This window comes from Morus notabilis, unplaced genomic scaffold, assembly GCF_000414095.1.
Source record: "Morus notabilis unplaced genomic scaffold, ASM41409v2 Scaffold2461, whole genome shotgun sequence".
In the NCBI taxonomy this organism is placed as follows: Eukaryota; Viridiplantae; Streptophyta; class Magnoliopsida; order Rosales; family Moraceae; genus Morus; species Morus notabilis.
In genome coordinates this window covers 20917-47117 of record NW_010362229.1, presented here as the reverse complement: position 1 = coordinate 47117, position 26201 = coordinate 20917, and the positions used below count along the sequence as shown (strand labels likewise).

General features: G+C 37.0%; 4 protein-coding genes across 4 annotated transcripts; 1 reads left to right on the top strand and 3 right to left on the bottom strand.

Moving 5' to 3' along the window:
* Positions 1-2318: 2318 nt before the first annotated feature.
* LOC21386723 (molybdate transporter 2) lies at positions 2319-4052 on the bottom strand. The gene has a single exon (XM_010101355.2). It carries the CDS (start codon positions 3949-3951, stop codon positions 2554-2556), a length of 1398 nt encoding a protein of 465 aa, XP_010099657.1. The 5' UTR covers positions 3952-4052; the 3' UTR covers positions 2319-2553.
* Positions 4053-7299: 3247 nt separating this feature from the next.
* Positions 7300-10566, top strand: LOC21386722. Its single transcript, XM_024167708.1, has 7 exons — positions 7300-7534; positions 7909-8023; positions 8117-8236; positions 8319-8481; positions 8602-8825; positions 8903-9218; positions 9307-10566. Exons 1-7 carry the CDS (start codon positions 7376-7378, stop codon positions 10394-10396), a joined length of 2187 nt encoding a protein of 728 aa, XP_024023476.1. The 5' UTR covers positions 7300-7375; the 3' UTR covers positions 10397-10566.
* A 1183-nt stretch (positions 10567-11749) lies between these two features.
* Positions 11750-14969, bottom strand: LOC21386721 (root phototropism protein 3). Its single transcript, XM_010101353.2, has 2 exons — positions 13132-14969; positions 11750-12480 (listed from the first exon to the last, which is right to left on the bottom strand). The coding sequence occupies exons 1-2, from the start codon at positions 13927-13929 to the stop codon at positions 11893-11895; spliced, it is 1386 nt and encodes a 461-aa protein (XP_010099655.1). The 5' UTR covers positions 13930-14969; the 3' UTR covers positions 11750-11892.
* Positions 14970-15224: 255 nt separating this feature from the next.
* On the bottom strand, positions 15225-18757 carry LOC21386720 (plastidic ATP/ADP-transporter). Its single transcript, XM_010101352.2, has 5 exons — positions 17830-18757; positions 17008-17262; positions 16582-16725; positions 16133-16480; positions 15225-15952 (listed from the first exon to the last, which is right to left on the bottom strand). The coding sequence occupies exons 1-5, from the start codon at positions 18592-18594 to the stop codon at positions 15602-15604; spliced, it is 1863 nt and encodes a 620-aa protein (XP_010099654.1). The 5' UTR covers positions 18595-18757; the 3' UTR covers positions 15225-15601.
* Positions 18758-26201: the final 7444 nt, after the last annotated feature.

Here is a 26201-nt window from a genome sequence, read left to right as displayed (position 1 = left end):
TGGAGAGGAGGTAGAAGGACATGTTTAGTGATGCTAGAGAGACTTGTCCTCATCTTTAGATCTACACAATGTTTTTTCATATCAATCCTCTATATCTAGATCTTGAGATTTTTGTTGGATGGTGGGTCTAGGCAAGGAGGATAGTTTGGGCAAAGATGCCGAGAGAAAGCGACGATCTGGCGAGAGTTGCCGGGGGAGCGACGACGGCAAATCTACTAGCGAAGGTCGGAGGAGATAGACTATGGCAGCAGAGGAGGGATGGGATGATGGCCGGTTAAGTGGCGTTCTAAAAAAGAAAGGAAGAAAAAAAGGATAATTATGAAAAAAAAAACTAAAAACACCTGAGAATGGCCATTCCTCCCACAAATGGAAGGAATGATGATTCAACCATTTTGGTAGAAAAGTCATTCCATCAGAATGACTATTCTTGATTCTAAAACAAGCTAAACATCATACTTTCATTTTTTTCCATTCCATTCATTTTCTTTCCTCCTAACCAAACGCACCATTAATTGATTGGGGTTCAAATTACCCTAAATTGAGTAAAGTGAATTCCATATGATTAACTTTCTCGGGAATTAAAAAATTGAAATGCTGTTATTTAATATGAAAATTTGATTAATTTTCATACATGTTCTTAAGATTATTGTGTATCAAACACCCTCTCAATCGTTCTTCACGTCAAGACCTTGAAAAGTGTCGTCTTCTCTTTTTCGTTCATCTCAATTAACCGTCGTACGTAAACGAAAGGATGACTTTGGATGAAGTCTTTTCAACCGCAAAAAAAGAAACCGCATGAGGGTTGGTGTAGAATATTATCTTCAAAAAAACAAAAGTCGGATGAAGGATGTGTATTTCTTTTATAATATAAAAATTAGCAAGTTGTTCTTACGAGTAAAGGGAGTAAACGCCACGTCGTTGCTTCTGCATGGTTGTTTGTTTTTTCATTTAGAAACGACATGTCATTCTTGAAATGAGAAACGACATATTGTCTGATTTCTAAGTTTACTGTCGTTTGAGCTAAACCGTTTTAGCTCCAAATTTCTCTTCTTTTCAAGGAAAGAAAAGTTTCTGTTCTTTAAATTGGAAAGACATGTCAGATCTTATTTATAATGATGCCATCACGTTATCGACGTGTCAATCGTATTGTCACTTCTATCGTTCACTCTATATAAAAAAGTGTCGTTCTTCCAGTTAGCGAAATGTCGTTTTGGTATTAATTTGCTGCCTTAAGATTTACTGTCGTTTATTCAAATAAACGTTGTGTGGTCTTAATTCACAAAATTTCTTATGGTTTACCAAGAAAAACGACATGCTAATAAAATTTCAAAACATCCTAATAGTAATATGTGCGCCTAATTTAAACGGAAGCGGGAAGTCCATCGTTCTTTGTACTTTATGGTGAAGATTTGTTGTCGTTTAATCCAGTAACCAGTGGCGGAGAGCCATGTTGACCCTAGGGGCAGCTTTCCCGGCCGAAGTGGCTCCTTTACAAATTACATGTCGTTATTGCAGTAATTCGTCGTTTTAGTTTAAAACGATAGGTCGTTGCAACAAAAATTTTGTACTATTTAACGGGAATATCTTATATGTACGATTTTTTTTATAGGATTATATTTGGCGATGTTGACAAACCGTATATCGGCATATCTCTGAAATTGGATATGTTCCGCTAATTTTCTACATTCATTTTAACGCTTTATACACCAAAAAAGTTCTTTTAATATTGTTCTATGATTAATTGTTTTTTTTTTTTTTTTGTGAAAAACAATTTTGAATTTTTCTTGACTGCTCTATGAGTTTTGGTTAGTTTAGTTAATAATTTTATACGTTAAATTGATTTATGATTTTTTTACAACTTACTTCGATCATGAAGTTGTCATACCATATATAAACATCATTAAGGAATCTAAACATAGGGCTTGTTTAGAATGGCTTAAAAAAAGATGTTTTTCGTTTGTTTAGTCTAAAAGATTCTTTTGAGGTTGTTTAGATGAACAACATAAAAATACTTTTAATTTTTATCAGCTCTTTTAGAATAAGTCATTGCTTAAGTACTTATAAAAAAAAGAGTTTATGAAAACTTTTTTTATTTACTTTTTTAACTTTATATTTGTAAACAACAAATTAAAAATTTCATCAATAACTTTTATTACGTTACTTTTCGTAACAATAAAAGTTTTTTACTTTTTACTAAAAATTCTTCTAAAAAAAAACTCTTTTTTATACTTAACACGTTCAAAAGCTCTTCTAAAATAACCGTCCTAGTTCTGGGCCAAAAATCTTGGAAAGGAACTTCTCAAAACAAGCTTAGGATCAAAAGCAAAGACCTTCCTTGCCCTGAATTCGCCTATACTTGGGATAAACCTGAAGACATTTACAGCTTGACTGTCTAATAATAACAACAATGACAACAATAATAATAAATACATTTGAGGACAATAATCTGACGAGCATCACAAGAAACAACTCCCACACTCATTACATTGCACCAATTATCAGACTTGAAATAGTCTTCAAGTCGTCTTCCACACTTATAATAACAAACAATCATCATGGAACCAACTTATTCTCCTCATCATCTTCAGACGATTTAGGCTTCCTTAACCTGAAGAACCCAAAACCAGAACATTCCAATTGCCTCAATTTGAGTAACAAAAAGAGCACAATCCCACACCCAAATCCCAGAGCAGCACTAGACCCAGTAAGCGAAACCGCAGCACAAACCAGCATCACAAATGACTCTTCCGTCGAATTCATATCCCTGGAAGCCATAGCCAACTCTATCCCAGCAAAAAGCAATAGCACCCCAACAATCCCAATCGGAAGCTGATTCAGTATGCTCACAAACGAATTCCCAAACACCAGCGCCAGAACCAGCTTCCCGATCGCCAGAAACACCACCGAGGCCCCGCTCCGGCCACCGAATCTGTACTGCCCGGCCAGCCCGCCGGCGCCGTGGCACACCGGCATCGCCCCGAACCAGCACCCGACGAAGTTCATCACTCCGACGCTGATCGAAACTTTCATCGCTGAGGCTTCCCGGTCGGGGAAGAGATCGCCGGAGAGCTTGCAGACGGCGATGACGGAATTGAGAATTGAGAGCGGGATCTGCGGGATCGCCGCTCGGACGAATCCGGTTTTCCAATCTTCCCATGTGATCGTTAGTAATCGGATTTTCGACGGGCCGAACTTGAGGTCGTTGAAGATCGAAGGATCGCGAAGGAAACAGATTACCAAGCCGAACAAGAAGACGATCAGAGCAGAAGGAATCGAGGACAAAAACCGGAGTCTGTTGCGAACTCGTCGATGAGAGTGATCAATAGATGGGTGTTCGTGTTGTTTGTCGCCGGAGCCGGTGGTGAGAATGAGGAATAGGAGGGAGGAGAGGGCGAGGAGGAGGCCGTCGAGGCCGAGGAAGGAGCGAGGGGAGCCGGACTTGGAGGTGGCGAGGTCTTGGTTGTAGCGGATGTATTTGATGGCGGAGAAGGCGAAGGAGAGGCCTTGGGAGAGCTGGACGCCGCGGACGACGGGGAGGGGGATGAAGCGGTAGAGGAAGGACATGAGGCCAGTGGCGCCGAGGAGGAGGAGGACGGCGGCGGTGGAGAGTCCGGCGGCGGCGATTTGAGGGATGGTGAGGTGGGTGGAGCCTTCGGCGATGGCGACGGCGGCGATGGACTTCATGGGCTGGACGGGCATGGGGACGCCGAAGAGGAGGCCGGTGGCGGCGTTGTAGAGGGCGGTGAAGATGAGAGTGGTGCTGAGGTCGAGGTGGGAAACCAAGGCTAAGGCTAGGACGATGGGGATGTAGGTGCCGAGGTCTCCCACGGCGCCGGAGAGCTCGGAGCAGAGGTTGGTCTTGAGGCGGATTGTGGTGGGGATGCGGTGGCTCCACTGCCGACGGTGGAGGAGTGGAGTGGTGGTGGAAGATGAGGATGAGGCCTCTTCCATAGTGGGTGGTGTTTGATTGTTGAGTTTTGAGGATTTGGAGATCACTTTCCAAATTCAAGAGAAGCATAGAGACTTTGGAGTTTGGAGATGAGAGGATTTAATTCGGATGATTCTAATTATGAAATTAGAATGATGATTTATAATTTTAAATTTAAATTATAATTTTAAAATTATGATTTAGAATTAAAAGTTTAAATCACTTTAAATTAAGAAGTGATGATTTTAAAATTATAAGTTATTTTGATTTTTATCACGTTAAATTTTAAATTATAATTTAAAATTATTTAAATTAAACACTAATTTAAAATCAATAAACCCCCACTAATTGAGGAAGTTATAAATAGCATTCTTGAGGGTGCATTTGTTTGTTGAAATTGATGTCCAGTGCAGTGGCAATCTGAGCATGCATACTTTTTAAGTTCTAAAAGGTATCTGAGAAAATCTTCATTGGCCAACTTAACGTTGTGTAATGCGTTGCATACCTTTTTTTTGGGTCATTTTTTATTTTTATTTTTTGAAGTGTACGAGTATATTATGCAAAAGCTAAAATTCAATGGAGCAGATTGAGCCAACAGAGGCTTAAGGAAAACCATGACTGGCCAAGTTGTCTTTATCTGTGACGTGAATACTTCGCTTTTGAGAATATCGATTAAATAAATCAACAATTATGACAATTGTTTTACTTACCAAAAATTATGATAATTGTTTTCATTGTTATATTTGGTAGGATATAAATATCCCATACGTGGAACAGTTTTTAGCTATTGTTATTTTTTATTGAGTATTTTTATTCATTCTGATAGAGTTAAAATCTCACTATTTATTTAGTATCGGTCATACTAAATTAGTACGTGAAACTTAATTTAGTGAGACCAGCAATTTAGTAATTTTATCCACATAATTTTTTTTTTATTCTTATCTAATCTTACTGTTAAAAACTGTAAAATTCAATCTAATGATCGGTCACAATGACAGGGTATGATTTTTTTTCATACTCTAAAGGCCTAAACCGGAATTCTCCAATCAATTATATCATTTTCATTTTATAATCGACCTTTGATATCTTTCATCTTTCTTTGATGTCAGGAAAAAAGAAATGGAAAAAAAAAAAGTTCTCTTTCATAATTTCGTTGAATAAACAATTGAGGGTACGCATTTTGCAATCTGTTTCAGAAATCGGCATCCTTTCTTAGCTGTTTATAAAATATACGCCCAATCAATCTCATAATTATAATATCTGGTTGGATGAATTTTGTTGCTGTTTGTTTTATTTTACTATCTATTTTCCAACTGAATTCTTCAATTTGTTCGAAGTGATAGTATTTGCGGGTAATAGTTTCGTTTGCTCATATAATAACCATTTCTACTGCACGGGAACAAATGAACTAAATGGCATTTAAAATAAATCAAGCATGTCATTTCTTGTTTTAAATGAAGAAAACGCAAGTTAATGTTAATGTTATTAGGTTAATATTACAGTCCTTATTCATCCTTTTAAAGGATGTACAGTAGCTTAAGATTAGGTAGCATAGTAATAGATTCCATTCTCATAATGGACCACAATGCAAATATATCATGCAAATGCACAAACCTCAATGATATATAATATTGGATGATTTGATATTGATGAATTAAAATAAGGCAACACCAAGTTGGTACCAAGTCAATTATGTGTCTATTTTCAGTAATTACCAAGTGAGATGAGGACCTTGAGGTGGTTAAAAAGATAGTTGGGTGATGCCAAAGCGATGCTCCTGGTTTGCTTTATAGTATACATTTATCAATAAGACGTTAGAAAATTTTTCATGCTATTTTCTACCTTCTCCCTTCATCTTTATCTTTTTCGGGGGGAAAAAAAAGTATACATTTATCAATAAGACGTTAGAAAATTTTTCATGCTATTTTCTACATTCTCCCTTCATCTTTATCTTTTTCGGGGAAAAAAATAAAGAGATAAATAACTCTTAAAATATATGAGTCTTAATTTTTTATTTTTTTTTATATTTACACTTTAATTAAAGAAATATATTAGTTAAAATAGTATTAATTAGAAATAAAGAGTAAAAATAAGGAAGAAATAAGAAAATAAGCCAAGACTTGAGATGGATTAAAATTAATCGGTCAATAGTTTACATAAGTTAATAAATAGGTCAAATTATTATTTTTGTCCAGAACTTATCTGGTTATGAACCATAACTTGACAAGTTATTGACGGTTTTTGTCCATATTTGTCTGGCTATGGACCATAACTTGACAAGTTTATCTATAACTTATCTGATTATAAACTATAACTTAATAAGTTATAACCTATTAATTTTTATAATTAAAAATTAATCTATATACTTTTTTAAACTTTTCATATTGACGTATTTTCTATTATTTTCGTAAAAATAAAATAAATAGTGAGTTCGCCATCTTTTTCTGTCAACGTTCCATGGGTAATGGGAGCCCAAAACTTCCAAAAGGAGTCCAAAATCCAAGCCCAAATTCGGGCATAAAACTAGACGGGCCTGGTCAGGCAGTTTAGAGCGAGGTGAATAATATGGATGAGAAGTGCTATTGGTTTGAATTTTGGGCTGAGTTTGAACATAACAGACGCATATCATTGATTATTTGGTAGGGACGAAATGCACTTGGTGATATGCTGAAAAGGGACTTTATGATAGCTTTTGTGTTTCACATATCTTTGTTTCTTGTTCAAACCATAATCATGAAGGAAATCATTGCTTATTTTGCTTGAATACTGGAAAATACAAACATGCTCAAAACAGAAATAACCTTGGTCTCTTACTTTACTAGCCTATAAACATTTGGTTCTCAATTAATACAAGCACTTTTAACTACCGTTGTTTTGGAACAAACTTTACATGACAAAACCAGCTAACCACTCTTTTAACATTCAAAGCTTTCAAGGCTCAAATTGATAGCTAAAGGGTGTGGAATTAGAATGGTTATGTTGATGTTGGACTTTCGTGCTTTTTTCTTTTTTTTTTTTTTTGGAGAAAAATAAAAGGGCCAAAATAATTTGAACGTTCCCTTCCTATTTTCTTGGATGCTTCCTAGAAAAGATAATTACAAGATTGTGCAAAAACCTTAAAAAAAAATTAAAATTGAGTGAAGGTTATTTTGGTCATAAAAAAAGTGACAGAATCTCATCACACACACACACTCTCAAGACTTTAGTGACCAAGATTTGTTGATTGTATTTATTCCTGTGGACCAACCCATTATGTAGCCGTTGCACCGCTTGCCTACGTGGCACCAAGAATTTGAAGTTTCGGAGTCGTTTATAAAAACTATTATAAAAAATTAATGTGACCGTTAACTTCTATTCTTCCTCGGCAAAACATTAGTATAACCTCCCCCTGTGTTCTCTCCCCTGCAAGCAACTCAAGGATTCTCTGAAGCAGCATAGACGACAACAATGGCTGACGAGTACGCTTTCACTGTAGAGGAAATGGCGATAGACGGTACCGTCGGATACCCGAGAGCTTATGCGAAGCTCTGCCGTGATCGGAGTGCTGGTCCGTGCGCCCATGGTCCTCCTTTTACTTTCATGCCTTACTGTCTTCCAGACCACGAGGTATGCAATTGACTTTCCTTTTGTTTGTCTGAAAAAAAAAAAAAGACAATGGTGAAAAGAGAGAAGAAAATTTAGTTGCGCTTTGTTCTGGTTCTTTTTTTGTAATTTGATTGGGGGAATATTTGAAAAAGAAAACATCTTAGCTTAAGCAATTTAGGCTTGTAATGCTCTTACTGTTTGGATTTTTTAAAGTGGGAGAATTATGACTTTGCTTGATGAGTTTATTCCACAGGGGGATTTCGATTAATTTGAGTGATTATTTGGTAACTGGGTTTTTCCTAGAATTTGAACTTTGAAAATTGTATAACTATAAATTTTGCTTTTTTTTAGTTTCCTTTCGTAACTGAATTTTTGAGGAATTACATGATTTTCAGGTCATGAGAGCAAGGGAATTAGATCAAATTTTCCCCATACTTGACCCAAAAGTAAAACGAACTGCCAAGCCCAAGATATTTTTTAGTCTCTTGTGGAAGCAGCTTAATCACCTTGGGTAAATTGCACTATAAACTTGTCTACATAATTTGACCTCAATAATGAACAAACTCTTGAGACAAAAATTCTGAATGCACTTTTACTCTTTTCGGAATGCCGGCTTTGATCCCGCAGTAATTCGAGTGGATCCATACGGAAACGTCCTATACTATCATGCCGATTCGGCGTCTCCTCTCGCTTGGGACATAGATCACTGGTTTCCATGCTTAAGTACATAACTGATCTTTGACTCTCTGTCTCTTTCTCCTCTTTACACTTAGTATGTAATTGTGGTACTTAACCGAAAATACAGGAGGAGGTTTAACTGTGCCAAGCAATCTGAGGATATTACAGTGGCAAGCCTGCAAGAAAAAGCACAACAAGCTAGAGTTTCTCATTCCATGGTGGGATTTTCAGTTGGGCATCTCTGTAAACCAGTTCTTGTCAATCTTTGCTTCTGCCAACTCCGATTTCAGGTGGTCCAAATTTTTTTTTTTTCAAATTTTTGGCTTTCTTGTGGATTAATATTGGCAGGCATGCAATTTGAATGAAAACATTAGTTTGTGACAATCTGTTCTTCAACAAATCATTGGCAGGCACAGGGCGTTCTCTTTTTTGTTCTCTGAAGGTGAAAATGAGGAACTGAATTCTTCACAGGCTGTGAACTCTCATTCTTTTCCGCAGCATTTCGTCGAATCTAAAGAGAAACTGGGTCTTGCTCCGGCTGCCATCGTCACATCTAGGAGGGAGTCTTATGGCTCTTCATCAATTTTGCAATCTGTGGATTATAATAGGTTGAGGTCAAGTTCTCTTGCAATAGGTAAGCACAACGATGAGAAAATTATCATGCTTTTTGGTTTTTGTCCAAGATTATTTTAACACAATTGGTTGTTTTAGCTGCAAGAAACGCAAAGGCTAGTAAAGAGAATGAGAACCCAGACAATCTCAAAAACCCATATCAAGCTCTTGTCATGGCCAGAGATTCCCTCAAACAAAGAGAAGAAACTGCAAAGATGCTGGCAGAAGTACAGAAACTCGACGATGAAGTGAGCGATACAAGGCGAAAGAATGAAGAGGAAAAGCTAAGCATTCAGGACTTGGAATTGGAGCTGATAAAGCGTAGGAGGCGGGCGGAGAAGTGCAGGAAGCTAGCCGAGGCGCAGTCGTCATACAGAACCATGCTTGAGAAGATGATAAGAGATGCTATGCACCAGTAAGATTGATAAAAAAGAAAAATAATTTATAGATGTCAAAACTTGTTTCCCATAACTGATCTTTATTCATATTCTTCGTTATTGTAGGAGTGTGATTTATAAAGAGCAGGTGAGACTGAACCAGGCTGCTGCAAACGCACTGATGGCAAGACTTGAAGCTCAAAAGGCAATTTGCGATGCCTCAGAGAAGGAGCTGCACAAGAAGTATAAGCAAAAAGATGAGATTGAGAAACAAATAAGGCCCGAGTTGGAGCAAGCAAGGAAGAGATCAAGAATGGATGACACCTTGATTGAGGAGAGAGACCAGAAGCAGAAGCCCGTTCTTTATTTACCTGGAACCAGACCGCGAACTCCTCTGCACAAGGAACTGAGAGTTTTTCTAGAGGAAGAACATAAAGCATCTGACGCTAGATTATCCCCGACTGAAGATGAAAAGCGTTTTGTGAGAGCGAAAGAAGTGAACAAAACCGAAAAGGACTTTCCCATAGACGAACGCAGGGAGTGCGGTAAAGCCATAGTTGTCTTGGAGGATGACAACATAAATGAGCAGCATGGATATGGCACATCTCAAGTAGACGAGGAGAGGAAACACAGTTTTCAACTTCCAATCCCGAGAGAACCAGAAATCGAGGAAGATGAAGAAAGCAGGAAAGAGCGCGGCAAAGGGAACGTGGAGAGGTGGCTCCAAATGCTGTTAGAGAATGCTCAAGGAGAAGACTTGCAGGAGGAGCAGCCTCAACTTGACAAAAGTGAGAATGAGAAAAATATGACAACTGATATCATCAGCAAACTAAATCTCAAGTACCCACAAAAGGAGGGAAAGAATTGGAAATCTCCAGATTCTGAAGACAGAAGAGAGGACATGATAACAAAACAGATTCAGAAGGAAAAGAGTGAAAAATCTGAAGTGAATAATGTCACAGAAGGAGTTGAAAGGAGAAGCCAGAGTGTTGGGAAGGAAAGAAAGCTTGTAAGGTGTGAGAGCGCCAGGGCTTTTCGCCGCATTCCATCTTCCCCGTCTATTATCTTGGGCATGAAGAAAGGTGTTGAGTGCATAAGAAAGAAGCCCATGGTTAGTGGAGATGATGAGGGTTATGAAGAGCAGCAGCATATCATAGGAGGGAATAGCTTCCTCAAGTCATCCATTAAGACCATCAAGAAAGCAGTGAGAATATGAGAGTTCAGTTCTACTTTATTACCTATACATATGCATCTGATCAGTCCTCATTTTTTTCTTTTCCTAGAAAAAAAATATTTTTTCCTTCCTGTGTTAATGTTGAAAATAGCAGTGTGAAATTTAGGTATTATTTCGTTTGTAATAACGGCTTGTTGTTTTAATAGAGTCAGTTTCCGTTTCTTCAATCTATATATGCGTTTACAATTCCTCTAGTGGTAGAACTTCATTTTAGTAATAGTCCCAAACACATCATATTTTTGATAAATTGATATGCAATTAAAGTGATACGACCCATGATGTATTTATGTGAGCAGCCGGTGAAATCCAACATGACAAAAAATTGTTTCCTGAGAAAAGAAAACCGAGCATTTCAAATAAATATCTCATCTGTAACTTTAAATATCATGAACTGTTAAGCTTTTATAGAGATTTCTATTTTTCTCTTGGTAGAGCAAGGTTACTAGAGTAGAAGATGAGGTGTTTCTGAGGTGAACAAAATTTCCAATTGAAGCCCCGATAAGATAAGATGTTTCATGTAACTATCGTTTTTCTTTTTAACAATTTCGTCCTTAGATGTCGTTTTCAGCTACCCTAAAAAAATGTCGTTTTGCACTTGCTTTTCATTTAGTGTCATTTTTCACTTTAATTGTCGTTTCTGCTTGTTGAACAAAATTACAAGCCCGACACAGCTCACCACCTCGTGTTATGCTAAGCACAGCCCATAAAAATCTCGTGTCGTACCGTGTTTGGCCTAAAATTTTACGTGCTGTGCCATCGTGCTCGATGAGCAGCCCGGCCCAATTAACATCTCTACTTTTTCTAGAACAAAACGATTGACTAATTTGATTCCGTTTGTCACTTTAGCTGCTAGGTAGTTGGCTTTTCTTAACTTCAAGAATTAGTTGTTTGTTTACTAATGTTATAAGCTACAACTAAGAAACTTATTTCCATAAATGAAAAAAAAAAAAAAAAGTAAGAAGCTTATTAGGGGAAAAAAAGAGTAATCAATTAATCTAACAGAAATAGTAGAAAATATGCCAATATAAAAAGCTTAAGAAAGTATATAGGTCAACTTTTAGTTATAAAAATTAATAGGCCATAACTTGTCAAGTTTGTTCATAACCAGATAAGTTATGGACAAACTTATCAAGTTATGATTCATAGCCAGACAAGTTATGGACAAAAACCGTGATTTATGGACAATAACTTGTCAAGTTATGGATAAAAATAGTAATTTGGCCTATTTATTAACTTATGTAAACTGTTGGCCTATTAATTTTAATTCATTTCAAGTCTTGGCCTATTTCCCTCTTTCTCCCTTAATCTAAATCCAAACATTCGACATCATCAGAATTAGATAACTAAATAAACATGTGATATTGCAGGACTTATTACAAAAACAAACGAACAAATATAATAATACATACATATGACATAGTTAGCACAACACGGATCAGTCGTTAATTTGAAACCACGTCATCACCATGAACATTCAATCAAGACATGGATCTCCTCCATTTGGGTGGGGTCCTCCCTCTGACCAGCTTGGTTTTCATGTTCATCATCGGCGCTTGTCTCTCAAACCCAACCACGTGATGATGTTCATGATCATTATCACCTTCATCATGACTCTCATCGATCTTATTCCCAACCACACTCACGGCCGTACCGCTCTTGAAGGAAGGCAGGAGCCCAAACCTCCTCCACTTGAAGAAGTAGCCTCCTCCCTGCTTCTTCTCCTGCATCCGCTCCATCTGCACCTGCATGTTGTTGCACTGGCTCTGCAGCCTCAGCACGTCCTCCTTCAGCCGCCGTATCTCCATCTGCTGCACCGACATTTCCCGCTTCGACATGCACCGCGGCTCCAGCCCCAGGTTCGGGCTCCGCGTCCCGCTGAACGAGCCGCTCCAGTCGTTGATATTCCGAGAGAGCTTGGACTGCTCTGAGAAGAGAACTTGGATCACGGCTCGCACCGGAAGCCGTTCGTTCTGCGCAGCATGGAGGGACGCCTCCGGGGATAGTTTCCGGCTGTCAATTAGCCTGCAAAGGCTCTTCCGCTCGTGCTTGGACGCGCTTGGATGTGCCTGCATTTAAATATAGAGACATCATATATATCACGCATGTTTGCATGAATTATGTGTTATATTGATATAAGTTACTTGTGTATTAAATGACCAAAGTTGTTTCTATGCTAGGATTATACACACACACACACACACACACACACGCATATAATTATAAATTTATTTACACGACCAATTGAGTTTAGGGAAGGATAAAAAAATTGTGTATGACATCCACAAATTCAGTAACTTAAATTTTAAGTAAGGTGAGGAAACTGCCAGAATATTCAGTAACTCAAAAAGTTACCAAGCGAGAAAAGAATGGGGGAAAAATTGCAACCAATTGAATAACACAGTACAGACTAGAATACAATCACTCGCCATTTTTTACCCGGCTGCGATGGTGAGGGACAATAAAAGAGCAAAATTTAGGAAACAATATGAAAAAGGCTGCAGTGGATATGAAGGTCAAATATGTCAAGTCACTTTCGGTGCTCTAGTAATTCTCCAGATGAAGAATCACAGGCTAGTGACAACACACGACCTTTCCTTGACCCACAGATCCCCCAGACAGATACGATTCTTAATCCTTAACAGTAACCAATTAGTATACCAGTAACCAAACCCAATCAACCATAACACACGTAAATTTTGTTAACTAAGTGTGCTTACTTTAAGATAAGTATCAACGGCTCGGTACAGCCCATCGTCCATGGCACGGGCGTAGCTAGGGAGAGCTCCGGCGAGCGCCACAAACTCCGTCATGGTAAGATTAGCGTCCACCGCCGCCTCCGACAGATAAGAGTCGACGAGCTTGGCGACCTTGACGAGCGCGGCTCCGCTCTTGGTGGCGTCGTCCAAGGTCACGAACCTCTTCACCAGCCGGATAACAAGCTCCATGTCAAGCAAAGTCCCGCACGTGTGGCTGAACGAGGGTATCATCAGCTCCTTCAGCGACGCCTGGTCGAGCTGCCACGAGATTCGCCGCTCCAGCTCCGCCCGGTAGGTGGGCTCCACGCCGACCATGTTGGCCGTACGGAGCAGCCGGAGGAGGAAGTTGCAGGGGATAGAGTCCTTCTCCGGCGGGAGGACTCCGACCAGGGTCTCCACAAAGAACCGCTTCCGCATCCACAACGCGGTGACGCTCTCCGGGGACGATTCTTCAAACACAGCGGCGGCGGAGGCCTTGTCAGAGGAGGTAGTGAAGGCGGAGGAGTCGCCGGAGAGATCAGGGAGCCACTTGCAAGCATAGTGGGTGATTATGGAGCCGATGAGGTCGGGGCGTACGCCCTTGGCTTTGATGCCGGAGAGGGTCTTGACGAAGTAGTCCATGTCGAGGATGCAGGCGTCGTCAAACCAGCACTCGGAGGCGAAGTGGTGGGGCCCTACTGGTGGTTTTCCCGGGAAAGTGACGGAATCTTCATGCACTACTGCTAGGTTGTTATTGATGCTGTTGTTCTTGTTCATCATGGTTTTTAGAGTGTTGGCAGTTGGAAAAAAGGAATGCTATATATAGAAAGAGTGAGGGTTGGGTTTAAGGTAGTTTTCTTTTATGGTACTATTGGAGTTGTTATACTAGAAAGAAGTTTTATACGTGGGACTTGCTTCAACTGGGTTAACAATTTAATGAAGAAGAAAATAATTTTTTGGGATCATTAAAATGGTATTGAAGAGATGGTGAAACTAAAAACAGAGATTCATCATGTGGCTAAGAAAATCAATGGTTATTTTGGTTTCTTTCATCTTCTTGACATATGGAGCTTCAAAAGAGATGGAAAAGGAGAGAAAGATAAGAGAGAGAGAGAGAGAGAGAGAGAGAGAGGACAATTCTTATTAATGCAAATATTCCTTACTATGACATGCAATGCCAGATTCTCTGGCATTGAAAAACAAATTTAATTATAGCACCACCCAAGAGTGAAAAGGACTTGAAACAAACTCACTCCCTAGTATTCTCTCATTAACAAATGAATCCGGTAAGAAATGTTTTGCATGAGCATAGGCGTATGGTGCATTCTTAAGGAATAATATATTATGCTAACCATATATTTGCTTTGCACAAAGATATCAATGATTATTTGATTTCCTTCTATTTTGGGGAAAGCTCTGTCATGAAGTAGATTTCCTTATCAAAATAAATTGATATTTGGCTATAAAATTATGGGTAAGGCGGGTTTAACGAATGAGGTTTTTTCTTCGAGAACAAAGAAAGAAACAAAGAACAATCCAGAAATGCACAAAATGAAGAAACTAATTATTATATATTTTGCCCGGAACTAGTGGACGGCGGACGCTGCCAGATTTTTGTTTTGTTCAACAACTAACTCCCGTGAATTTCTGTTTTGTTTTGTCTTCGAGCCAACGTAAAGTAGCTTTGGACCAACAAGAGCCCATATTTCTAACCCGCAAAATGATCCATAATGACGGCCCATAATGTCCAGATCATAAGCATAAAGAGATCTGCCCACCACAAATGTCCATTGTTAAGCTTAATGGGCCTACAGAATATGAGATGTTCAATAAAGCCCGCAAATTGTTGTTCAAACTTATCCACATAAAAAAGATACATTAAGAATTATATTATATTAATAACTATAAAATGAACAAGGGTATTATTAAGAATGATATTCTATTAATAACTATAAAATAGACAGAGTAATATAATTGAATCAAAACATATTACAAACACAAAGTTTAAAAATGATCATTTCGTATAATTACTTTTCAAGAAAAGCACGCCCAAAAAGAATTGCCAATTTCTAAAATAAGTGGGAATTCACGCAATCTGTAGTATTTCTGTTGTTTACTTTCCTCTTTTGCCATAATAATTATCATATAAAAAAATTAATTAAAGTCAATATAAATGAAATGCGATACTACAAACTTTTGTGACCTTAAACTAAGCGAACAATACTTTTTCTCTGTTTTTTTTCTTTTTTTTTCTGATTCTGAAAAGAACTAACAGTGGCCATCTTATCTATGGAAAAAGAACTGGCCTCGCAAAGGCGAGTCACTACCATACTTGTAAAACAGAAAAAGAGAAAGCAAAACCCTACCACCAGTAATTCACCTAACATTTGGTTTTCTTATCATCTCTCATTTATTGATCCTGTATGGTGACTCAACAGAAGACTCAACGTTATTAAATGTTGCGAGGAGTTGAAGCCTCGGAGTCACCGGCTGTGGGGTTCAGTGCTGGACCGCTGGAAAGAGAACCATTCCCACCGCTTTCCTGAGAGACAACCGGGATCTTAACGGCTGCTCTTTCCATCTCCTTTTCAAGCTCTTCCTCCTGGCGCAAAGCGGTAAACTGGGTGTCTAAAGACCTCGCTGCCGCTAACCAAGCAAGAACGATGACCAAGAGTATTCCTCCAAGATAAGGAGTCGAATTTGCGAGTGACCCGAAGGTTAAGATCATAAACTGTTGAATCAAAGCACCACCGGACTTCCCCAATGGGTTGCACACGACATCAATGGCTGCCTTCCCTTTAACCTAAAAAGGAGAAGATTCCATGTGAGTTCAAAAGAAAATTATAAAAGTCCCAAATCTCAATGCTCAAAACTGTTGCTGGATTAACAGTATGAGTTACTAAGATAAATATTTTACTTTAAACACCTAAAACCAAGCTCGGTCTAAAATCCAAATCACGAGTAGCAAGAGAAATGTCCAAACCTTGGTGTCCTCGTCTAGGGGAATGTATGCCATTTCTTTGCAGGGGTCAAATAAACTGTACTTGGCACTCTTGCTAAAGATGTTCTGCATTGCACCCACGTATACGGCTGCAAGAAGAGGAGTCATCCCAAACTTGGCAAGAGTAGGTGCGAAGGGACCCCCAAATAATATCAGAGAAAAGAAACCAACTCCCGTCAAGAGCAAGACTGTAGGTGTGATCTTTGCGGCAACTCCCCATCCATATTTATCAAAGATAAACTGACTTAGCAACATCATCGTGAAAGTTGCTATTCCAGTCGCAGTTGAGAAGTCACCCATGAAGGAGGAGTACTCGTTCGGGCTTGGAAACTACAAATATCATGGGGCAAGGAAAAGAGAAGTTTCAATAACTAGTAAACCAATTGACACCCAAAATCAGTCAAGTCAAAAACATTTGAGCTTCAATTTACCTGAGCTTTGAGCTTTGATTTCCATGTAACTTCAACAAGGTTAATACTAATACCATATGCAACAACCAAAGTGGCAAGATCTCTAATGTATCTTGAAGACACCAAAAATTTCAAGCTCTCCATTGTCCCCATCTTTGGCTTCTCCTGCAAAAGGCATTTAACGGTAAGGAAAATGTATACTGCAAATACACTACTAGCAATTTTTACAACAATCTGTTTTACACGAAGTCTTTGACAACAAATAATAGTAACAACCATTTAACCCTTCATGGGAAATGACATTTCTATTGATTAATTGAGGTAAATAGGATAAAAAAAAGAATACCACAAACAGCACAGCTCCAGATTAATATTTAAGACTTAATTAACAAATTTATTAAGGTGATTGACATGGATCCATATTCAATCATCTAGACAGAATCTTACCTTCTTCTTCTTACTGCGGGTTGGGAGAGGAACATACAAGTTGACCCACCAATAACAAAGACAGATTGCGAGCCCCATCAACACCACAATGCCCATCATTGCCTTAAGAGAAATGGCCCAACCATCAACTCCAGGACCCAATGCTTTCCGCATGTTAGAGAAATACTTCACCGTCCGACCGGAGAAGATAAGAGCAACGTTTGCCCCAAGTCCAAAGAGTGGATAGAATCTTTTTGCTTCCTCAACAGTTGTTATCTGCAATTGGAGCATGCAACATTTGTAACTAAATACTTGTAACTAAATACTCAACTGCAAACAATCAGATGCACACCATAAATTGGCCAAGGAAACATAGACAATAAAATAGATAGGCTAATGAAACTTGATGAGAGTATGTTTGCCCGAGGAACATAAACAGATACAAAATGGACAACATTCATAATTTATAAAGTAAGCTAATTCTTTCAACAAGATTAAACAGGGTTAATATTCTAAGAGTACTCTTACATTTAGATAACAATATCAGAGCTAATTACATTGCTAAAACATATAGTTTAAAGTCAAATTCAATCTGAATAGTAAGAAAACATCCCAATCCCATAAATAAAAAACGATATAGGGGAAGGAAAACAGAATAAACAAAACCAAAGAAAAAAGAAGGAAAAAAAAAAGAAATCTCTTGGACAAATTGACAAAATTCGTTAATCACAAAGTAGACAATAAATGGCAAAAAAAAAAAAAAAAAAAACGTCTGATTAAAAACAAAATTAAAAGCCAAAATCAAAAAAAAAAAAAAAAAAAAAAACAGAAACTTCAAACTACCTGATTGGCAAAACCCCAGAAGAGCACCGAAATGACAACGCTTCCCCAGAGCTCAGCCATGACATAGAACAAACAGAAACTCCAAATTCTCATAATCGCAAGAGGCCCAAGAAACCTGGGTCCGAGGATGTTGAGCAGCTTATCAGCAAAGGCCTCGGGGTGAATATAATTGCTGAGAGGGTACAAAACAAACCCAAAAGCCCCAAAGAAGGCTATAAATGGCACAATCACGGAATAGAAAAGCGCCTTCTTGGACAAAACATTCGCCAACTTGGTGTACAACAACATGAACCCAATAGCCATCGGCAAGTTCACCCAAGTTTTGAGAAACGGAATAATCTCCGCACTGCTCCCTTTGGCCGTCACGACAAGGACGTCCTTCGTGTCTCGTAGGATTGTGTAGTTGAAGAGAATACAAAAGAACATCAACCCAAGTGGGAGAATCTTCTTAAAAGTCGTGACTTCGATACCCAGAATCTTCGGCGGCTCGGCTTCCGAGAAAACCGGCTGCCCATCGGCGGCGGCGGCGGCTTCGGCCTTGCAGACGAACAAGTTCCGGTCTGTGGAGCCAAAGCCGTGGGCTTTCGGTTTCGGCGCGAAGGTTTGGAATTTCCGGAACCCATTTGAGGAGAGAGAAAGTCCGGGGAGGGGTTTGAGCTTTGGAGAGAGAATCCTCTGTTTCAGGCCCTGTGATGGGGCCAAAACCCTGGGTTTTGGGTTGTGGGGAAAGGAGAGAAGCCCTTTGGTTTGAAGAACAGCCTCCATGTCTCTCTCTCTCTCTCTCTAAAACTCTTCAAGAAAATCTCTCAAAAAGTCCCTTCAAGAGGAGAACATGAAGAGAGATGCAGATAAGGTCGCTGGAAATGATTAATATATATTTTTTTCTTTCTTGAAGAAGGGAAGAGAGATACGATTAGGGGCAGTAGAAATATCTTTTTATGTATGTGTGTGTGTGTATATATATATAATTACCAAACCCTGGAGGAAAAATAAAAATAAAAATCGGGAGCAAAATCTTGAAAATGAAAATTCAGAAATTTCTTAAAAAATTCTGGAGATAAGGAGAGGTCGTTTAAAAAAAATAATTAAATAAATAAGGAGAGGTTCTTTAAACGCTCATACGGTTGAGTTCAAAGCGGGTCTTGACATGAGTCGGTTAAATTCTCAAAAATTTGTTAACAACAAAGGCAAGTTTCATCATACCAGTTCATACAGATGTATGGTATTTGTGTGTGGTATTTATTATGATTTTTGCTTTTTTTTTTTTTTTGAGGAACTGATTTTTGTAATTATAAAATATTTTTATTATTTTAAAAAAAAATAACAGAGTATCCAAAAGGATCATAACAAGTGTGCAAAAGTATTAGGGTTGATTGATGAGTGAAGTGCCCAAAATGCCCTGATTTGGTAGGGGATTACTAGGAAACCTCCGAAAGATATTTTCTCTGTGGTTGCACTTTTTTTTACACTTTTTTGTTGGATGCATGGTCCACTGAAAACGACACGTGAGGCAACAAAAATTAGATGAATGTGAAGCCATAAATTTGCAGGGTTCTCGTGTTGTGTTTGGACAAGAAAAGGCAAAATATGATGAGTTTTTGGCTTCCTCTTTCCTAGTTTCCTTCCCCTCTCAAGTATCAATCGAGATATTTGGCCGGTGGCAATATCGGAATTTCCCATATTTTCATTTTTTATATTCCTTTAAAAAATTATATGGTAGAAAATACTTCACCTATAATGCGCATTCTAAAATGTAGAGATGATGAGTTAATTTATTTGTAAGAAATTTCAACGTTAATAGAATCTGTTATTGTATTTGATGCTTATTTTAATTAATAATAACGGACTCTATTCAAAAAGAAATGTAAAATTATATTAAGAATAAAAAAACAAATTTTAGAAAATACTGTATGTCAAGAATAAAATAAAATAAAATTTAAAAAAATATTAAACATCTTAAAATCTCGTTTATTTAACCGATTTGAGTTTTTAATTTTATGTTTCTACAGTAAAAAATTCTCAAAAAATATCACATCTAACTTTTTCTGTTACAGTAAAAAGCTCTTAAAAATGTCACATCTCAGCTCGAATTGAAAACTCGAATCCGCGAAGTGAACGAGATCATATTCTAATTTAAATTCTGAGAATTCCGAGACTTTAGTAGATTTTTCATTTTTTTTTTTAAAGTTCTCTATAACTATAACTATATTATTAAACGAAACTATAACTGAATATGTTGTTAAAAAGATATTAACTTTTACATATTAATATTAATATTAATATCTTCCTAAGAAAATGTCAATATGTATATCTCTATAAAGAAAAAGTAAAAATCACCACTTGCGTAACTAAGTCAAAAAGTTATATGTTACAGTTTTTTTTTTTTTTTTTTTTTTTTTTTTTTTTTTTTTTTTTTTGCTGGTGAAGTTGCAGCTGTATCTAGTGCTAGTGAACACGACAAATTGTTCACCGATTAAATATTAATTATCACCGATTAAAATAACGTGTTAGCACCCTTGTGAGGGGCAAAAGGAGGGAAGAAAAAGTGGTTGGGAATTTTCTTTCATTACAATTAACAACTTAAAAAAATAAAAATAAACAACTAGAAAGTCACAGATCAAACATTGACCATGTGCCAAATTTGTGGCCGACTGCATTGAGCATGCATATGCAACTATAGTTTTTCTTATTTGGGATGCATAAAGAATATACAAAGTCAAACTTCAAGTCTTCAATTCCGCAACGCATTTTTCATAATTTCATTATTCAATGCTTTAGCTAGCTACCCATAAACTCTTCCTGCGCATATTATATATAAATCCAAAGGATGCATCAATAACTGGACTTAGTGTTGAACATTTATATGGAACGAGTTTTTTTTTTTTTTTTAAATGTTTTGATACCAAATAATATCCTTTTTAACTAAATTTTATAAATGTGGTTTTTTTTTTAAACGTGGTTATTTTATGTTTATGCGAATTTCTAAACATCAATTCTCGATGGTCGGATTTCCTTCCTTGTCGTCCTTCTCTCACTCATTTGGCTTCGGGAGTTGTCATACATAAGACACTCTAAAACTTAAATCAAGCAAATATCTCAAAATGGGCTAGAATGAAAGAATTAAGACAAAGAAGAGAATTTAATAGAACAGTGTCTCCTCTGATTCTCTAGTGATTGGCCCCTCCATTATTCTCATCATTTTTTATCTATATGACGTATGTCATGACCAAATGAATATTCTTAGCTCATCATGATCATGATACGTCATCATACCTTTTCTTCTAAGGTTTCTCCCAGGATATCCCGCCTTTGGAATACCCTCGGAGGGTTCCCCCCTTTGGAAAGGTTATTTTTTCATTCCGTTATTCACCTTTATAGGTGTCACGCTTGGGTTGAACACATTTATTAAAAGAATAGTGGGACGTGTATCATTGTACGAAAATTCTCTTTTTGGTACAAGTCATCCCCACTACCTTCCTCAATCTTTGTCTATTTCGATCTTGTAGCATCGGAGTTCTTTGTCGACCTCGATCTCAATCTCAGTCTCAATCCATTTATCTCAATCGAGGTCGCGTTCTCCCTTGATCGAGATGGGTTTCAGTATGTGACTCAGTCAACGTATTTAACTTTGATCTTAATTCCTCATTCTTGATTGCTCTGTGACACATGTCGTGATCTCAAATGTCCTCGGGAAAATCCCCCAACATTTCCCTTTTTGAACTTTAAAAAAATGGCTATTTTCCTTGTGTCCTTTATGGGCTAAGTTTCAGTTCCATCACTACAAGAATAGTGACTTTAAGAGACCAACTCTTTTGCTACCAAAACATTTTTGGTAGCAGAAAACACACTTTTCGCTATCAAACTTTGGTAACTGAAAGTATCAAGGCTTTAGTTACCAAATTTGGTAGCAAAAATAACACAATCCGCTACCAAATATAATTTGGTAACAAATAACATGGCGGGAAAAGAATTTTGGTTCCCGCCAAGAGCTTTTTGCTACCAAAATAATATTTGGTAACAAAAACATAAGATTCTGCAACCAAAAATTTGGTAGCAAAATATGACTTTTTTGCTACCAAAATGTTTTGGTAACAAAAAGTTGGCGGGAAGTAAATTTTTTTCCCGCCCGAGGTATTTGCTACCAAATTATTTTTGGTAGCAAAACATATAACATTTGCTACCAAAATTTTGGTAGCAGAATCATGTTTTCTGTCACCAAAATTTGGTAGCGAAAAATTAAGTTTTTGCTACCAAAAACATAATTTGTTGCTACCAAATTTTTGTAGCAAAAAATCAAGTTTTTGCTACCAAAAAACATAATTTTTTGCTACCAAATTTTGGTAGCAGAAAACATGATTCTACTACCAAATTCTTATTTTGGTGACAAAAAGGCGTTTTTTGCTACCAAAAGTTGTGTTTGGTAGCAAATCATATAAAACATTAATATTTATATTTTGTGCTTGTATTTGTTTTTTTTTTTTTTCAATTTTCTATGAATATGTCCTATATTAAGTTTTAACAATCCATCCTAGTGTATTTTTTATAACAATTATTTGATAATTTAATTATTTTGTGTAGGTGTAGCAAGAGACATGTTCATATGTATATATATGTGATATTGTTAACTAAGTATATATTCCACATAGAATAGTATATAATTTCCTAAACATATCCAAAGCTTCTCGCTTCCACTAGTTATCTGATCGAAATAGAGTACTGACTACCGGAGATATTCGTATTATTTCGTCTGCATTAGTTTGAACTTGAATGTGTTAATTATACTCAATAAATTTTTAGAGGGATAATACACTCCACAAATATTAATCGTAACTTGAACCCTTGTATAGGTATGCAATTTTCGAAAGCACAACAGATAGTTTCTACCAAGTTGATTCTTCTTTTCAGGCTATTCCCTCTGTTTTCTATTTTTCTGGTTATTAACAATTACTTTATTCAGGAACAAATTAAAGAAAACGTTTATTGAAGTGAAGGACATTGTTGTGTATTTAAGACAAATCTCCAAGAACAGACCTTTGAAACTCTAATGTTAGCAGAAAACATGATTCTGCTACCAAATTCTTATTTTGGTGACAAAAAGGCATGTTTTGCTACCAAAAGTTGTGTTTGGTAGCAAATCATATAAAACATTAATATTTATATTTTGTGCTTGTATTTGTTTTTTTTTTTTTTTCAATTTTCTATGAATATGTCCTATATTAAGTTTTAACAATCTATCCTAGTGTATTTTGTATAATAATTATTTGATAATTTAATTATTTTGTGTAGGTGTAGCAAGAGACATGTTCATATGTATATATATGTGATATTGTTAACTAAGTATATGTTCCACATAGAATAGTATATAATTTCCTTATTTGATTGATTTTTAACTTTGAATAATGTATCTCAATTTCAAAACTTTTTTTTTTGTTATAATGTTATTAGAACAATGATTCTTAAATAATTTTTGACATTAAAACGTTATTTTTTTAATCTTTAATATATGTCTTTCTGGTACCAAATTCATATTTGGTAGCAAAAAGTATGCTTTCAGCTACCAAAATAATGTTTGGTAACAAAAAATATAAGTTTCTGGTACCAAATTTTGGTAGCAGAAAACATGATTCTGCTACCAAATTCTTTTTTTGGTGGCAAAAAGAAATTTTTTGCTACCAAAAGAACCAAAACATTTTTTTGGTAACAAAATAAAGAACGAAATATTGGTGAGAAAATCAATTTAACCTTAAAAATTAAACACACACACACACACACACATACACATCAGTTTCATTAAAACAAAAAAAAAGCCATTCCCCTTCTACCTCAGAATCTCTGCCGCCCGAAGAAGCCATTTTTCCCCTTCTTCAGAAACACTTCGCCATCTTCGCTCAATGCCAGAAATTCCTCCGCCTTTCTTCCTCTCTCTCGCTCCTTCTCTCTCTAGTCGCTGATTCTCGGCGTCGTAGGCTCCGATTCCCGCTTCCGCCGCCTTCAATTTTCACTGTCGCCACCGTCGATTGTCGCTGTCGCCGCCGCCGATTGTCGTCGTTGCTGACAAACGCAAGATCTCTCCTCTCACTATCAACGCCTCCTCATTTCCGGTTAGTTTTATCTCCCTCTCTTACCCTTTCTCATCGTGGAAAAGTTTTTATTTTTATAGCATTTTAGGACAAGAATCTGTTTGAATCTGTTTGAATTAGTTTGAATCTATTCATCTTAATCAACCTCAGATCAGGTTTCTATTCATTTCATTTGTTGCTGATTTGGGCTTTTTTGTTTTTTGTCTCTAAGGTTGAATTCGATTATTCTGGTGCATTTAGGGATATGGCTGAATATTTGATGGTTGTTCTGATTGAAATGTGAATGTGGGCTTTGTGTTCTTTTCTTTTGTTTTGTTTAATTCAAAAAGTTGTATTGGCTTTTTCAGGTCGGTAATTAATGGCTTTGGTGATTATTTGATTTTCGTTTTAGCTAAAATATGAATGTGGGTTTCATTTTTTTGGTTTGCTTAGGCCTTGGACTTGGGAAGTACGTTTTGGTTTAGATTGGTAGATACTTCATTTTTTTTATTTCTAAAGTTGCATTGGCTTATCAATTTTGTTTGATTGTATTTTACGTTGAAATGAGATTGTGGGTTGTTGCGTTGTTATATTTTGGTTGTTGTTCTTTTTGTTTGGTAAGAATCAGGGAATTTAGAAATTTTTGAATCATGATAGTGTATTGGATATATGCTTTTCTGTTTTGAGTCTGTTTTGAGCCTTTAGGACAAGAATCTGTATTGGATATATGCTTTTCTTTTTTTCTTTGAAGTTGTATTCTTATTTTGACATTGCTTCCTGGCTTCATGGCTTTGACATTGATTTCCGGTCATTCGGATTAAGTTGCTTCCTGGCTTTTCTTAAGTTGATTTCCGGTCATTCGGATTAAGTTGCTTCCTGGCTTTTCTTAAGTTGATTTCCGGTCATTCGGATTAAGTTGCTTCCTGGCTTTTCTTAAGTTGATTTCCGGTCATTCGGATTAAGTTGCTTCCTGGCTTTTCTTAAGTTGATTTCCGGTCATTCGGATTAAGTTGCTTCCTGGCTTTTCTAATAGGTATAGTTAGAACAACTTGCTTTAAGAACACATGCATGGCAACCACTTCCTAATGAACTCAAATATTGTTTACCAAAAAACGACCTTAAAATGTTGTCTATCTAACTACAACCTGCAGGTTCACACCAATTAGTTTGTTTTAGAAAGAGGGGGAAATTTGGTCAAACATTTGTTTAACATATTTGTATAAGTTATGGCTTTCGAAAATTTGAAAGGAGATGAGCGTCCAAAAGTTTGAATAATACTATATTGACGATCATTCGGATTAACAGGACATTTGGCAAAGTTGAAAAAAATTGAATATTGACTGTATTATACTATATTGACGCTTGAAGTGGCAGTTCGCCAGCATACATTTATTTGCATTTAAAATTTATTTGCATTTGTTTAGCCAGCTGACATTAGGCACCAACCTTTAATTCGTAGATCTACTATCATGTCAGATATGGATAAGAGTTGGATTTATGTGACGAACCGAATTTCGGAGACATATATGGATGGAGTTAGAAGATTTATTGAACAAGCACGTAATCACCTAGATGCGGATGGAAAATGTCGTTGTCCTTGCAAAAAATGTTTGAATTGTTTTTTCCATCATATAGATATTGTTGAGCGTCATATTTTTGTTAGAGGTTTTAGCTTAAATTATATAAACTGGATTAATCATGGCGAGGAGGAAACTGATACTACTCCCAATGTACAAGATGAAGACTATGATACAGAAGGAGAAAAAAGTGACAATGATGACGACATAGATGAGATGGTGGATGCATTAAATGATGCATTTCCGCACATCAATCCATCTTCAATGGATGATGGTGCAGAAATAAATGATATTGGGGGCTGCGAAGAAGAGACACCTAATTTAGAAGATTTGTTCGCTGAAGCGGAGAGGGAGTTATATAAAGGATGCACAAAGTTTTCCGCATTGACTTTTTTGGTGAAGTTACTTCATATAAAAGTATTGAATCAATGGAGTAACAAGTCTTTTGATATGTTGTTGAAGTTACTTCGGGAGGCATTTCCAGAAGGCTCGAGAATTCCCAAGTCTTATTATGAGGCGAAGCGGATGATGCGGAAGCTTGGGTTGGGATACAAGACCATCCATTTGGCCCGAAGGAGTGTGTGTTGTATTACAAAGAGTACACATATTTGAAAGACTGTCCGGTATGTGGTCATAAGAGGTATAAAAATTGTAATGCAAAGGAGAAAAAAGTTCCCCATAGAAAAATGCACTACTTTCCTCTCATTCCAAGATTGCAGCGTTTATTTATGTCTCG

Bases quoted from the DNA above. Each gene is read 5' to 3' on its own strand.
- LOC21386723 (XM_010101355.2), bottom strand. From the start codon at position 3,951: ATGGAAGAGGCCTCATCCTCATCTTCCACCACCACTCCACTCCTCCAC.
- LOC21386722 (XM_024167708.1), top strand. From the start codon at position 7,376: ATGGCTGACGAGTACGCTTTCACTGTAGAGGAAATGGCGATAGACGGT. The intron at 8,024-8,116 runs GGTAAATTGCAC...TTTACTCTTTTC, and splicing joins GAAGCAGCTTAATCACCTTG to GGAATGCCGGCTTTGATCCC. The intron at 8,482-8,601 runs GTGGTCCAAATT...AATCATTGGCAG, and splicing joins TCTGCCAACTCCGATTTCAG to GCACAGGGCGTTCTCTTTTT.
- LOC21386721 (XM_010101353.2), bottom strand. From the start codon at position 13,929: ATGATGAACAAGAACAACAGCATCAATAACAACCTAGCAGTAGTGCAT. The intron at 12,481-13,131 runs GTAAGCACACTT...ATTTAAATGCAG, and splicing joins CCGTTGATACTTATCTTAAA to GCACATCCAAGCGCGTCCAA.
- LOC21386720 (XM_010101352.2), bottom strand. From the start codon at position 18,594: ATGGAGGCTGTTCTTCAAACCAAAGGGCTTCTCTCCTTTCCCCACAAC. The intron at 17,263-17,829 runs GTAGTTTGAAGT...CTCCAATTGCAG, and splicing joins TCTGGGGTTTTGCCAATCAG to ATAACAACTGTTGAGGAAGC. The intron at 15,953-16,132 runs GTTTGGACATTT...TCTCCTTTTTAG, and splicing joins CCCTAGACGAGGACACCAAG to GTTAAAGGGAAGGCAGCCAT.